The following is a 15128-nucleotide window of genomic DNA, read 5'->3' as shown; positions in this document are numbered from 1 at the left end:
GCTACACTATTGATAATGGACAACTGACCTTCTTTGTCCTCCAAAATGTCACCAAATTTTCACTAATGTGACAGCTCCTTAACCTTTTCAGCTAAAATGATATTGTCCTGGAATCTAAACATGTAATCTTTCAGGTGTCTGTTTTAGTCCTAACGTGTATTTCAGACAGGTCTCATGCTATGTGGTTTGTCTAAGTTCTCTTTATCTCACACGCACTTTATGAAGAAAGACACACACTCACATAATAGTAGTTGTTCCAGTCGTTGGCTGTGGGCACAGCGGGTGTGTGTGTGGCAGGGCTGGCCGTGTGCGTGTGTGTCGGTGTGATGAAGCCTGGCATGATGGGAAGGGCACTGTAGGTGGGCAGCAGGGTCTGAGCACTGCCATTCAGAGAGGTGTGCAGAGGTGCACTCAAGGGGGTCTTCACCACCTCCACCTCCTATTGAGAGACACGGAGACATCATCAAACATTTATACACTTGTACTGTATCTATCCAAATGCAACACACACTATTCAAATTACAGGTCTCCCTCTCTCACACACACACATCGGCCCAGCTGCTGTGCTGAGGAGTGATTGAGTGGTTTCAGCAGGATCTTATGTCCAAAGAGTGTCATGAGACTAAGTGAGGAATGTGTGTCTGACCTGTAACACCACCTGCCACCACATTTACATAAGCTCATACACCCAACACAAATACCACCAACACACACACAAAGATAAACTACTACCACCACACCAAAACCATACAGTATATTGTAAAAAAAAAAAAAAAAAAAATTAAAACTGCACTATTTCTAGGCCAATCAATCAAAGGTATTCTGAAATGTTTACTGTAAATATATATTTGTATTGAAAAAGGTATTCAATTAGCATTATGACCACAGAATGCAGCGATTGACAAATCATAATAATGTCTATAGACTTCTATATACACATATACTACCCCCATTCAAAAGGTTGAGGTATGATTTTTAATTAATTAATACTTTTATTACTTTTTTTAAAATACTTTTTATCAGTATTTATACTTTTGTTCAGCATGTATGCATCACATCTTTCCACAAAAATACTAAGCAGCACAACTGTAACAATAAGAAATGTTTCTCGAGCACCAAATCAGCATATTAGAATGATTTCTGAAGGATCATGTGACACTGAAGTAATGTCTGCTTAAAATTTTGCTTTTCCATCACAGGAATTAATTATATTATTACAATAGTATATTAAAATAGAAAACAGTTATTTTACACTTAATAATATTATATAAATTGTATAGTAACAGTTTTTTGTTTTTTTGTGGTTTTTATATGCATGCTATTATGGAAGAAAAACAATCAGTACAGATTTTTAGTGTTGCTGAATGCATACAGTTTATATACTGTACATGCCCACAGAGAAATGAAAGTCTAATTTCTGATCTATTTTGGTCTCTGACAGCATGTACGATCTGCAGTAAGTCAAAGAGTGATCCGTCATAAAGAGAGGCCGTGTCAGCCACGAAACACTTAGACGCAGTGGAAGTCCAGGAACTACGGCTGTAATTCTTCCTCCAGAGAGTGTGTGATGTTTGGGCAGCATGTTAACCGTTTAGCATTCCTGCTGCAGTGTATATGTGTATGTGTATTTCTTTCAGTCTGTAGGTTTTGAGATGGACAGAGATGTACACTGTAAAGTGAGCATGATTAAGCGTGATATGTTTCAGTGTGTCTGTGTAGTGTACAGTACCTTGCTGACATCTCGGTGCTGGTAGACTTGAGCAGCTGACTGGCTCATCTGCGTCTGAGAATAGTACTGACTGACAGCATGCATGTAGGAACTGTAGTCTCCATACGAGGAGGTGACCACCACCTGTGACACAAACGAACACAAATTTATTAGCGTGGTGGGGACTTTCCATTGACTTCTATTTTTTCCCCTCCTGAGTTCATGATATTTTCTATCCCCTAACTCAAACTTTTTTTGTTAGTAGAACCCCTTTGACCTAGTACCTTCTTGAAGTACCACATGAGATGTTAATACTTCAATAATATACACCATGGCTTTCTGATGTCGGTTAATGGTCACATGACAAGCAGGTAATCAAATAAAATATATGATATTTTTTAAGTAAATGTTTTAATTTTAAAAGTATTTATATTTTTATGATTTAATTCATTATCAGTTTCTCATTAAATCACAAACTCCCTGCAGTTCCCTCACGAACCTCCAGGGGGTTTGTGAACCCAAGTTTAGGAAATCCTGCTTTAACCTTTTTTACATTTTCATAAATACATTATTTAGTATGTTTATTATGCCGTTTTCCTCAAAGAGACAATGTAGATCATTTCAGGGTTGTTGTTTTTTTTGTAGAAAAATACAATGTAAAACGGGCACTTTACTTTAGTATTGTCCATTGGTATGTGTGTTTACCTGAGGTTGCTCTTTTGCGCATTCAGTAACTGCAGCCGTCTCTTGGCTTGTGTTTCCATAGGTCTGTGCTTGGTAGTGTTGGTACCACTGCTGCATGGCCTCCTGTCACACAGAGACACAGATCAGAACCAACAGAATAGAATAAAATACAGTCAGACACAGCTATAACAGCGATCTACAAAGGAATCAATCACGTCTTGACTGTCTTAAGGCCCTGTCGCCCTGACATACAGCAAGGGAAATGGAAGAACAAACTGGTGTGATGTAATTTCCAACAAAATCAGGCCAAAACAAAGTTCATTTCAGAAGTTCGAAACAGCTTGCCAAAGCAAACCTTCCGGAGAAGAGAGTTATTACAACTTATTGCAATTTTTTGGCCCAGACGCAGATGTCGAGAAACGACACCACAGTCGGCTTTTGTTGCCGCTAGTTCTTTGATGTCGGTTTGGTGTGTCTGGGCCTTTACTGACATTTCTCACTGACTTTAGTCGCAGCCTCAGATGACATACCCAGTCTATTCACTGACTATTCAACAAAATGGCAATAGTTTTCTGACTTTACAGGATTTTTCAGGAGTCCATCAGGCAAAAAATGTGTGCTTAAAAGGTACAGGGTGGCTCCAGTGGTCAATGTCCAGCGGAATTGGGCTGCTTTTAAGTTTTTGCCGCAGGTAAAAAAAAAATCTGCAGGTTGATTTCCGCCCTCTTAAGTGCTCCAACACCCCCAAAACACCCCCCAGACATACAAATTCAGTTGAGAATTTCGCCGTCCGATGGTGAAAATCAATGGCTGGATGGCTGGAAATCTGGAACCATTCTGCACATTCCCACCACTGAAAAGACAGTTCCATTTTTTCCATTCCTAAAACAATGCTGGTCTCGGACACTCAAAATGGAGTGTTTCTGGGTAAGAAGATTTTGGGGATTCATGGTTCATGGCATTGCATCTTTCAAAAACATTGAGTTTTGTAGGAGAAACTAGAAACTAAACGAGATATCCTTGAGCACCAATGACAGGGATAGACAGCCTTGCTCCTGGAGGGCTACCATCCTGCAGAATTTAGCTCCAACTCCAATTAAACAGACCTAAAACAGCTAATCAAGGTGTTCAGGATTAATTGAAAATAACAGGAAGGTGTGTCGGAGCAGGGTTGGAACTGAAGTCTGCAGGAACGTAGCCCTCCAGGAGCAGGGTTGGCTTCCCCAGCTTTCCATGTAGATCAGACAACTTATTCCTCTCTAAGGGGGTGGACCATGGACAGAATAAGCATCAAAGTGGACTGGAAAGTCCACTGCTGATAGTCAAAAGTCTGGCTACATGACTCTATATGACAAAGACAACATTTTATCTCTGCGTTGCATTTTATCTCCTGAGCTGCTTCCTCTTTTCGTCTTCATCTCTACTCTCCATCTGTCTAACCTTGTGGCCTAATCCGTTTCGCTAGCTTTGTCTTCTACTATTCCCTTAATATATCTCTTCCTTCTCATCTCATTCCCATCACTCCTTTCACCATTCCCTGCTCTCTTTCTCTCTGGACACCTACAGCGTGAAGCTCACTGTCTCATTTCACCAAAGCTGGTGGAGTGTGTGGGAGTGTGCGACCAGATGGGACAGACAACTCACAGCCAATCTTCCTCTTCCCTCCTGTCTTCCCCCTCTGCATCTCTCACTCCCCCTTCTCTCACTCCAACTCTCACCCACTCCTTCTCGTATTGTCATAGGAACGCCGGCAGTAATGAGAGGGAGACCCATATTTAAGCCATTTAATCCCACTAAAATTTCTTCCCCTCCAAACTCTCCGCCAGAGAATGAGTAGGGGATCACCCTAAAGACACTGGAATGAATCTGAGAGACTGTGGGAGGAACTGCAACTCTTTCTCCTTCCCTCTCATCCTCTCCTGGAGCACATTTTCCACTCCTCTGCGTCTGCTGAAATCTTTACATTCTGATTTGTAATTCATTTCACAACTTTTTGACAGAATAGTGCAGAGTGGCAGGATATTATTGGGGAGAAAGAAGGGGAATGGGAATCAGAACATTACACAGGGTGGATTCGAACCTGCATCTATGGGATAGCACTGTGTCCTAACCAGGGGTTTGGGTTTGGCTGGTTAGCTTGGGCCAGTTAGCCCGTAGATGCCGTAACTACACCATAAGTGTTGTTCTTGTTAACAAAAACGTAAACTATTAACTAAAACTTTCAAAAATGTATTGAAATAAAGCTGAAATATAAATATTAGAAAGGTTGCCTTGGCAACTAACTAAAATTACTAAAACTAATCTTTTGGAGGGCTTTTTTTTTTCAGGCACCTATTTGCTGCCTTTCACATTTCAGGAGAGTCCCTAGGTGAAGGACTTGTGACCGTGTGCCATTTGGTGCTATCAGCTAATCAACATTCGACATGATGTCATCTTTCTGAGTAATTAGTCAAGTGGCATTTATGGCTCAGGCGATTGGCTCAAAAATGTACAGAATAAAGAACAGAATAAAATACAGTAAGACAGCTATAACAGCAAACTATAAAGGAATCAAACACGTCTTGACTGTCTTAAGGCCCTGTCGCCCTGATATACAGCAAGGGAAATGGAAGACCAAACTGGTGTGGTAACTTCCAACAAAATCAGGCCAAAACATATGCCCAGAACTGAGTGCCCATGAGCGAAGATGGCATTTAATTCACATAATTCAGGGGGTTCTTGGCCAGCCGAGCCAGTTGCTGACAGTTAGCTAATAACAGAACTCCTTGGTCCAAACTAGGTATGATCTGAAAAGTTTCGAGTGAGTAGCGATTTGTCAGTGCAGTCACAGATATCAGAAGATATTTGAAGTTTAATGTGAAACGGGACTTAGGGCCGTTGAGATTTTACTGTGAGGGTTACAGTGCGCAACGAAGCAGAAATAGAAACCAAGCGATAAACAAAAAGCTCAGTTGGGACAAATAAAAAATCAGATTTAAATGGAAGTAACCTAGGACACGGTGGTGCACCACAGCTCCATTCTGATGGAACTCTTTTTGTTCTGTTTTGAACATTCATTTTCTTTATTCCGTATAGACCCATCTATCTCTATTGCACAGCTGAGCATATGGCAGAATTGTTTCCTTTCTCATTCCTCTCGCTCTCTCTGGCTTTCGCTGTCAAATCAGGGGCTCAGTGGAAACCTGTGTTAGAGAGAGGAGTTGTGGGGGATATAATGGGGGAGAAAAGACTTGAGAGAGTGGGCTAAGAGTGAGACAGATTGATGGTTGCAGTGAACACTGGGATTTCTTCCTTTCTCTGACTGTCAGTGTCTGCATTCCACAATTGTCAAACACTTTGATCTGATACACAAGATCCCAAGATCACAATCCTAACACCATCAAAAAAGAAAAAAAGAAACAGACCAGTGTCTGCAACTGTGCCAGTGATGTTGCTGTTTGTATGTAACTTATCTAGCTAACAAAAGTATATTCTAAGAACGTTTTGCTAATGGGTCAATGACATGATTAATGCATATTTTTGTCCAATTGCATTATTTTCTTTTAAAATAATTTGATAAATTCATGACATATATCACTTTATTCTATAAAAATTTGAATTCATTTTCAGTACATTCAAATGATTAATATTATTTTATGTTTTGGTATCTTAAAGGACAAGTTCGGTATTTTACACTTAAAGCCCTGTTTTCAGATCGTTTCTGATGAAATACAACGGTTAAAGGTGCTCTAAGTCAGTGGTTCCCAACCTTTTTTTGTCTGAGACCCTCTTTTTCCCAAGAAAATATTTTAGGGCCCCCCTTCACATTTAATGATATTTTCGCTCTTGTAAGCTTGCAGCAAGGATGACAAAATATGTTGTTTTCAAACAAACGGTATGTTTACTATAAACAGATATGTTTATGCACAAATAATAGCCTACAATATTGAAAATACAATAGCAAAAACATTAGTAGGCCCTTTGTAATTTAAAAATGTAAGCCTATACTAGGAGTAGCCTATACATTTGCCCTATTTTAAATGCAATAACAAAAATATCAGTATTCACACTTGTGTGTAGGTAAAAAAAGAATGAATATAGGCTATTACTAAATGACTTCTGTCTGGGGCCTCAATACTTGCATGTTATTTGTGAGGCTTTATCAATGTGAGGCTTTATTTTTTAGGCTTTTGGCGCTATAGCGAGCGATAATAAACTTGCGTTTATTAACAGAATAATGCGTCTTTCGGAAGAACATTGTAGCCGGAACTACTTCTCTCTCTGTGTGCGTCTATGACGAGCACGCAGGTACTGCGCTACTCCGCAGCGGCAGCGATCCGAACCAGGGTAAAATAGTCCCAATGTAATCACTTATTATAGGTGTACCATAGTGATTCAGGATAAGACAAAAACACGGTTTGGAAAATGGATTCATGATGAACTCGCTCATTATATACATTTTGAACAGAAAAAAGTGAAGGACTTTTATTTAATGCAAATTGCTCAAAACTTTTCAAAATATGACACGACCCCCCACAGAGCTCGCTGAGGCCCCCTTGTGGGCCGCGACCCCCCTGTTGGGAACCGATGCTCTAAGTGATGTCAGGCGTTTTTTAGGCCAAACATTTTTTTGTCACATACAGCAAACATCTCCTCACTATCCGCTAGCTGCCTGTCCCCTGAACACACTGTAAAAAAACGCGGTCTCTCTAGACACCACAGGCTCCACAAACGGCAACAAAAACAAACTGGGCTCACCCGCACCACGAAACACGACAAACAGTGCTCCAGCCAATAACTGGCGAGAAGTATTTGAGGGTGGGGTTTGGGGGTTAGTGCGCGTGCACATGAAGGGGGTGTGTGGAGGAGAGAGAAGATTCTTTTGCAAAAATCGCTGCAAAAGATGCTTTCCAACAGGTTTTATCGTAGTTTTTGTCCAACTCCATTGACTTGTATTGGATGAAAAACTACGATAAAACCTGTTGGAAAGCATCTTTTGCAGCGATTTTTGTGTGAGCATATCAGTGAACACCCCTGACCACTCGGTGAGTTTCACGTCTTTGTAAACGAAAGTTTAATGCGTTTTAGGAAGGATTGTTCCAGTGCACCTATGCAACCATTGTGGAGGTGGGGGGGTGCTATCACAGAAACCGAAAATTCTCGGGCCAGCAGCATTTGTCCAAAGTTCAATCTTAACCATTGTATTTCATCAGAAACGATCTGAAAACAGGGCTTTAAGTGTAAAATACCGAACTTGTCCTTTAAGCAACGGTCCGCAGAAATGAACAGACTAAGAAAACTATTAAAAATGGTGTTTTAGTAATAAGAAATTCAAAATAAAATACTATGGCATAATTGTATGCTTAAAAACTTTCATATAAACACATTTTATAAATATCAGTAGTTGTAAAAAATTTGAGATCATTGAAAAACATTTGCTCGGCAATTAATGCCAGGTGCAAACATGGCTCTTTTATTATGAATTAACAAGGTAATAACAGTAAGAATGATAATGGATCATCCAGAGAACCCCAATTGATCCTTTGCTACATTCAAATATGGGTAGGTTGGTACACTTTACATGTCAGTGGTACAACCAAAGTAAAACTAGCAAAATGCTATTTTATCATAAACTTATTTATTGTATTAAAAAAAAATCCATGTATGAACTTAGAACTTAGCTAGCACAGGCAAACGCTAATACAGGCATCCAAGTAGAACCTTGTTCAATGTAAAATTATCTGCAAAACTCAGGTGGCGCAACCAGGAAGTCAGGTGTATTTAACTAATATGTAATCACATCAAAATAATTGTTAGGTATGATGTACTTGTTCATGTTGTTTTACAGAGAGGTGAGGAATCTTGTTTAGTAGTTTTTATATAGTTTAAATTTATGCATGTTTGATATTTTAATTAAAAAATTTCAACTGACTTAAGCTGATGATTTTTGTTGTACTAATATAAAAACTGACTTTGTTGTTATTTAATCACAATCAATTACAGTGTACTGTATCTAACCAATCTATTGCACTGTAGCCTATTCCAGTGTGTTCCGAATGTGATGTCAGGAGATTTATTCTGTTATTGATCAATTTACTTTTACTTCAACAGAGACTGTTGACTGAAACACTTGGATTTGTATTTTATTTTTTATATATAACTGAAATAAAAAATCCAGTATTCAGCATATTCCCTGTCATTCACCCCACAATTTTTTATTCTGTCATCCTTTACTCACCCTCAAGTTGTTCCAAACATGTATGAATTTCTTTCTTCTGCTGAACACAAAATATATTTGGAAGAATGTTGGTAAGCAAACAGTTGATGTACCCCGTTGACTTAGTATGGAAAAAAAATGACTATGGAAGTCAATGGCTACCATCAACTGTCTTGGTTACCAACATTCTTCAAAATATCTTCTTTTGTGTTCCATGAACGAATTACAAATAATGTTTTTGTGCTAACATTTTGAGAACATTATTAATGACCAGAAAACTTTGAATGAACATTAATGTTACTGGAAGAATGTTTGCTCATAATTTTGAGAGAACCTTGCCAGAAGGTTAGCTAAAGTTCTGAGAATGTTCCCTGTTAGCTGGGTGTGTATTGTATACTACTACATTTTATTACTCCAGTCTTCAGTGTCACATGATCCTTCAGAAATCATTCTAATATGCTGATTTCTTGCTCAAGAAACATTTTTTTTGTCATTATCAATGTTGAAAACAGTTGTGCTGCAACATTTATTTGAAATATAAATCTTCTGTCTAAATGTCATTGCTGTCACTTTTGATCAATCTGATCTGTGTGCATTTTCACATGTGCATTGCAGGTGTTGTAGTTACCTGTGTGTATTGCTGAGTGTATTGTTGAGTGTATTCTGCAGGAGTGGTCTCTGCGCTGTATTGACTGGGTGGGTGGGTGTTAGGCGGCAGGACTGTGCTGTATGTCCCAGTGTGCGCCTGCACAGTCTGAGGTTTACTGTTGCAGGGTGCTAAAGGAGACACAAAAATACTGATGTAAATCATGGCCTGCTCAGGGACACCTATTTAGAACATCTCTCATACAGACAGTCTTTATCTTCTCTGCTGGAGTGGGCTGCAGCCCATCTGGCTGTGGCCTTGAGCAGGGAGAGACAAGACAGCCATACACTGTAAATATTATAGTTGAAAATAGAGAGCTGACAGAGAAGAGATACATTCCAAGGTCTGGCAGAAGTGAGTCATCTTCAGTGTGTGCCGTTCTGATCGTGCACGTACCTTGCAGTACCACTCCAGGAAGCACACTAGCCAGGTTTAGATACGGGTTGGATGGCAACTTCACTTCTTTAGGAGGGTCTCCCAACAGAGACGTCTGACAACTGGACTGACTCTACAGAAAGAGATAAAGAGAGCGAGAGAGACACGTTGAGAAGAGCAGCAAAACAATACTAAAAACAGTTTTTTAGATGCTAATCTGGTACATCACCGAGTTGCTCACATATAGACCACACAGTGAGACTGAAATGTCTGCTACTTCTCCAAACTCAGAGCATACAACTATAAAGATAGATAACATGAAACATCTTTTGCAATATATTCTCTACTATATGTAAGTGAAACTGACTATTCAGAAATAAATAATGTAGAGTGGTAAATTGAATGTAAATGGATTTTAATTGAGGTATTTGTGAAAAGTGGGCTATTATTGGTTATCAATTATAATATTATGTAAGCAATAAAGTACAAGAGGCTGTGACTATATTCAAAACAAAACACAGTCTTTCTTGCAGAGAGAATCCGTCCACATACTCTTCTGATTGGCAGTGATTTTTGATAGATTTTTTCGCGTCTCGGACTGCGAAAGTCCAGTCCAAATATCAAAAAATTCTTAAATCAAGATGCATTTACTAGATAAGTCAAATTAGATAAGATATTATATCTTGTTTTCCAGGGGAATTGATCAAAATAATCTTAATTCAAACAGAAACAAGATAATTTTTCTTACTCCATGGACAGATAATTTTGCTTGTTTTAAGCAAAAACTCTTGATTTTGATTTATTTCCCAAGAAAACAAGACATAATATCTTATGGCATTTTACTACTTTAGTAAATGCATCTTGATTTAAGATTTTTTAATATATTTGGACTGGAAACAAGACAAAAATACTAAGTAAGCAAAGAATTTTTTGCCGTGTAGTTGTGTCGCATCTGGTGTGGACGGGCAAATTTCTTGTCGCTGGAGTCTCATTGCATTGCATCTGGTTAGGACACGGTGTCATAATAAATAAACACGGCTAACGACCAAATCAGCATCAAGGACCAGAACAATCCATTTTATAATGTATTATCTATTATTGTACAGTGTATTATTATATAATATTATATATGTTATTGGTAAATAAATGTCACATGAGCAAAATTTCACACCAGTATTACTGATAACAGCGGGGGTTGTGGGGGGGGGCTGGGGGATCGCTTTTAACTTTCTCATGATCACGCACCAAATCCTCTGCCATGCTACTTTCGTTTTTAAATTCGCGATCACGAGTACTCTGTGTATATAGGCCAATAATTTGCAGGGTTTTGTATATATATTTTAGATATATATTGTTTTCCCCAACTAAATGATTGGTTGGAAATTCCAAGTCTTTAGAATCAATACAGTACATTTGTCACTACCCACTTTGCTTTTTCTTTCACAGATTTCACAAATAAACAGCAATCCAAGAGAAGGAATGAAATGGAAAAGTACTGGCACAGAGTCTGGTATTCATCTCTAATCCAGTCACATAGAAGACAGAGCTCTCCATTAGCTGTGTAGAGTAATGCACGAGTAATCAGAGCCTACAGCACTAGTGGTCTGTCATTAAGGCTCAGAACTCTGTCAGAGTCTGTACTGAGCTCTACTAGGTGGCTGAGTGCTTGCGTCTGAATAAAGACACCTCCAGACAGAACAATGGAAATGGAGTTCCAGGAGGTCTACAGAAGCACTTCAGACAGAATCACAAGTACTGTATAAGCGAGTGTGTGCGTGTTTCTATTCAGCGTTCAAAGTGTAAAAGCGCACCCCCTTTGTTGTTTTATATATATTGCTCATCAAGGCTGCATTTAAAAAAACTGTAAAAACATTAATACTGTAAAATAGAATTTCTTCTAACAAATGTAGAAGTCTTTAGTTTTGATCAATGTCCTTGTTGAATAAAATTATTAATTTTTTGAATTTTTTTTATTTTGTATATAATTAACTAAATTAAATGTAAATTAGAAATATTTAGTCGCTAACAGGCGGAAACCTTGTCTCTCCATATCATATTTTTTACAATTGGTCACTCTGGATTTTGCAAATATTTAACCAATGAAAAGTATTAAAAAGAGCATGTGACTAAACCTTGTATCTCCATTGGATATGGTTTTTGAATGACACAAATGTGAGTAAATGATGACAAAAGTCTGAGTTAATTATTCTCATTAAGTCTCAGAGATTTTGTCATTTTTTGATCTTGAGGTGAGAAATTGGAGAAGCAGAAAGCAACCAGGCTTACCGTGACGGCAGTACTAGTCTGCACACTTGAACTGTGGTGGTTGGCTGGAGCTTTGTGTGTTGTGCTCCCCAGCAAAGGTCCCAGACTTTGTGTGTTAATCCCAGAGAGGAAGTTGTGAAGCTGTGTTTGGGAGCTTAAAGATCCCCCTGCGGTTCCTGGTGGTGCAGGCTGTTTCTCCGGAGCCAGGCATGTCGCATTGACTCCGTTCTGTTCAGAGACGGAACTCGCATGTGAACGCCCAGGTATGTGTGACACCATTCCAGCCCCAGAGTTTCCACCCTGGGATGTGACTGGAGAGGAGTCTTGGCCCAACTCTAAAAACCAGAGAACTTTGTTAAACTTTTGTAGTAAAAAAAAAACATTTAGCACCCAAAGCATATAGTTCATACTCTGGAAAACCTTCATAGTTTAGCATTTCAATTTCTCCCTCACTGTAACACCTGCATGGCACTGATATTCAAATAGAAATGACCCTGCACAAAGACATACTCTTCAAAGGTGTTTAACGCTTTGATTAATGCCTTTGCACACCAACCAGACACACGTCTGTATAAAAGCACAAAGAAAGAACTACTAATTGAAGTGGCTGCCTCGCACTGCTTATAATGGGGCTTTCAAACAGTTTGAGGATTTGAAATGCAAATGTCTTTCCCTGCAGTAGCGAATGAGACCTTTGGACCAGGCTTGAGGTCTGCAAGGTTGACCAGAAGCTCTCACCTGTGGGAGAATCTCCCAGCAACCCCTTCCCCAGAGGAACCTGTGTTCGAAGACCCAGAACTTTCTGCAGGAGCAGCCGGGATGGGTCACCTAACAGACCCTGGACCTGGGAGGAAATGAGAGAGCGATGAAGGAGAAAAAAAAGCAGTCAGGCCATTATAGGGTCATGTGACAAACAAGTGAGAGGAATGAAGTACACACAGATGAGATTATTATGGCTGCAAAAATGCACATTGCAAAACAAAACACACACATGCATTAAAGGAGATTTATGTCAGCGTTATTATTGCATGAATTATTGTTCTATTATATATATTTTTTCATGTAAATTTTCCAGCACAGATGGCATTATTATTCTTTAACCAGAACCTCAAATTTGCATTACAAATGCCAGCTGGATTTATGGTTCTAATACTTCTCTATATAAATAAATATAAACAATGCCTTTCTGAACATAAACTGCAGTTTTCTCATTATTTACAAAAGGATTTAATGCAGACCAATAATATCCTTGCAAAAAAAGAAAGAACTGTGAACACAATTTAGACTGTTGTTATATAACATGCATTATTTTGCTGGTAAGTGTACTGTGGTGATATATTTCTTTTGTTATGGGTATGATGAAACACGCGAACACACACACACACAGACACTCACATTAGTGATTTGCTTGTCTTTGATCTGTAAAAGCTGTTGTTGGGCCATCTGCATGTGAAGAAGATTCTGCAGAACAAGACCGTTTCCAAGAATGGCAGACTGCATGAAAGACAGAGAGATAGATAGATTGCTATACATGCTTTTCTATTTATCTGTGAAGTAGCTGCCTATTCATCATAACATATTTCCCTCTAAGGTGTTTTTCTTTGCTGTACTATAACCTTTTTATCCATGATCGGCAACTTTATTTCTTTAGGGTGTTTCTTTAACTATGAGCACCTTTGCTTTGTGGGCTTGGATTTCGTGGATTTCTTGACTTGTGGAAATGAATCTCCCTTAAAATAAACCTTTCAAACTCTCACTAGTTTAGACCGTCTACTTAAAATGTCTAATAGTAGATATGCATGCATCACAGCATAATTAACTATTCTGCTGTGAATTATTCTGCTGCAGAATTAACTACACATCACTATTCATTTGGTGGTGGAAATAATGGAAAAGACATCTGAAATATTTCTGAAATAAAATGGTAAACTCTTTTGTATTGCTAAAGGTTATTTCATTGGTACATTAGCATTTTTTTTGTATTCTATATAAACAAAACTAAATTGTATTTTGAAATGTTTTACATATTCTGTTCACAAGTGACATTTACCTTCTCATTTCAAGCATGCACTTGAAACCACAATAAACCACAATAACCACAATAAACAAAATTGTTCAATGTGAGGGAAATGATGCCACAACTCATAGACAGTCATATTTATGTATAATGTATAATAATAATAATAATAATACATAATACATTTTCAAAAAATAAATACTGAAATTATTTATGTTTGTTACATTCTTTGTTTAGGTTATTCTAGATGATCATTTTCAGTTTAAGATTTCAAGTCTGGGTCATTGGTAAAACAATCAAATCTATATATAAAAGGCATTTGGAAAGTAGCACAAGTAAATGATGAATGCATCACAAAAGTTTCCAAAAAAAGGAAAAAAGTTTTAATGTGACCATATAACAAAAAGAAAGAAGTTAAAATATGCTAGTTTTAATAAAATCCAACCCTTAACATAAGAACCTAAAGTTAAAGAAACAGGCATCAGCATTAAGTCAGTCTTGCGGATGATTTAAAGAGAAAGCATGTACCTGCTGTGCTTTTCCTAACTGTAGCAACGCTGCAGTCAACGGTGGACGCAGGAAGGGGAGATTGTGAGGTCGGCCAAACTTTCCTGGTGGGAAACCATTAGATAAACCAAATGAGTGGGACAAAATAAGAGAGGAAATAATGTGAAAAGAGCTTGTAAGCTCTCAAAATAAGAGAGATGGACAGCAGAAAGTATGTGGCCGAGACTGGAGGCCCATGATTTCGTCATTCCAAAATTCCAGCTTCAGTACTAATGGCAAGTTGCTCCGGAATAGGTAGAGAAGTTTAACATTTAATCATGTGCTATATTTAGTGTTGTAATTGTGTGTTCTCTTTAAGCTCTGGCCTCCACTTCTTCCTCAGCTCATTTATTCTCCCACCCAATGAAAAGTTCATTTTAATATATGATTAGGCTTTCATCAAGAGGAAAAATCTGCTCAGAATCTACAGCACTGGTGATCACTGTTACACACACACATATGCAGAGACATGAGAGATATTTCATCTCAAAAACTACAATCCTCAGTGCCAGTACAATGCCTCTGTCTAAAAAAGTACTTAAACGTTTTACTCATGAATATTCAATAAATTATTATTTGGCTAATAATAAATAAAGAGACACTTAAGAGAGGCACACACACAGAGAGAGAGAGAGAGAGAGAGAGAGAGAGAGAGAGAGAGAGAGAGAGAGAGAGAGAGAGAGAGAGAGAG

At 38.3% G+C, this 15128-nt stretch overlaps 1 protein-coding gene across 1 annotated transcript in view; it reads right to left on the bottom strand.

Annotated features, from left to right (window-relative positions):
- The window catches only part of raver2 (ribonucleoprotein, PTB-binding 2), a 73252-nt gene that overhangs the window by 5048 nt on the left and 53076 nt on the right, over positions 1–15128 (bottom strand). The window contains exons 6-14 of the mRNA XM_082136027.1: positions 14420–14502; positions 13270–13368; positions 12613–12718; positions 11896–12209; positions 9631–9742; positions 9217–9365; positions 2414–2515; positions 1730–1852; positions 242–439 (exon numbers count right to left, since the gene is read on the bottom strand). Coding sequence (XP_081992153.1) covers positions 242–439; positions 1730–1852; positions 2414–2515; positions 9217–9365; positions 9631–9742; positions 11896–12209; positions 12613–12718; positions 13270–13368; positions 14420–14502 — 1286 coding nt within the window. The remainder of the gene's footprint in view (positions 1–241; positions 440–1729; positions 1853–2413; positions 2516–9216; positions 9366–9630; positions 9743–11895; positions 12210–12612; positions 12719–13269; positions 13369–14419; positions 14503–15128) is intronic.

The sequence above is a fragment of the Leuciscus leuciscus genome, assembly GCF_965113295.1.
Source record: "Leuciscus leuciscus genome assembly, chromosome: 14".
Taxonomy (NCBI): Eukaryota; Metazoa; Chordata; class Actinopteri; order Cypriniformes; family Leuciscidae; genus Leuciscus; species Leuciscus leuciscus.
Note: the sequence above shows the minus strand (reverse complement) of the source record. Positions and strands in the feature narration are given on the sequence as shown.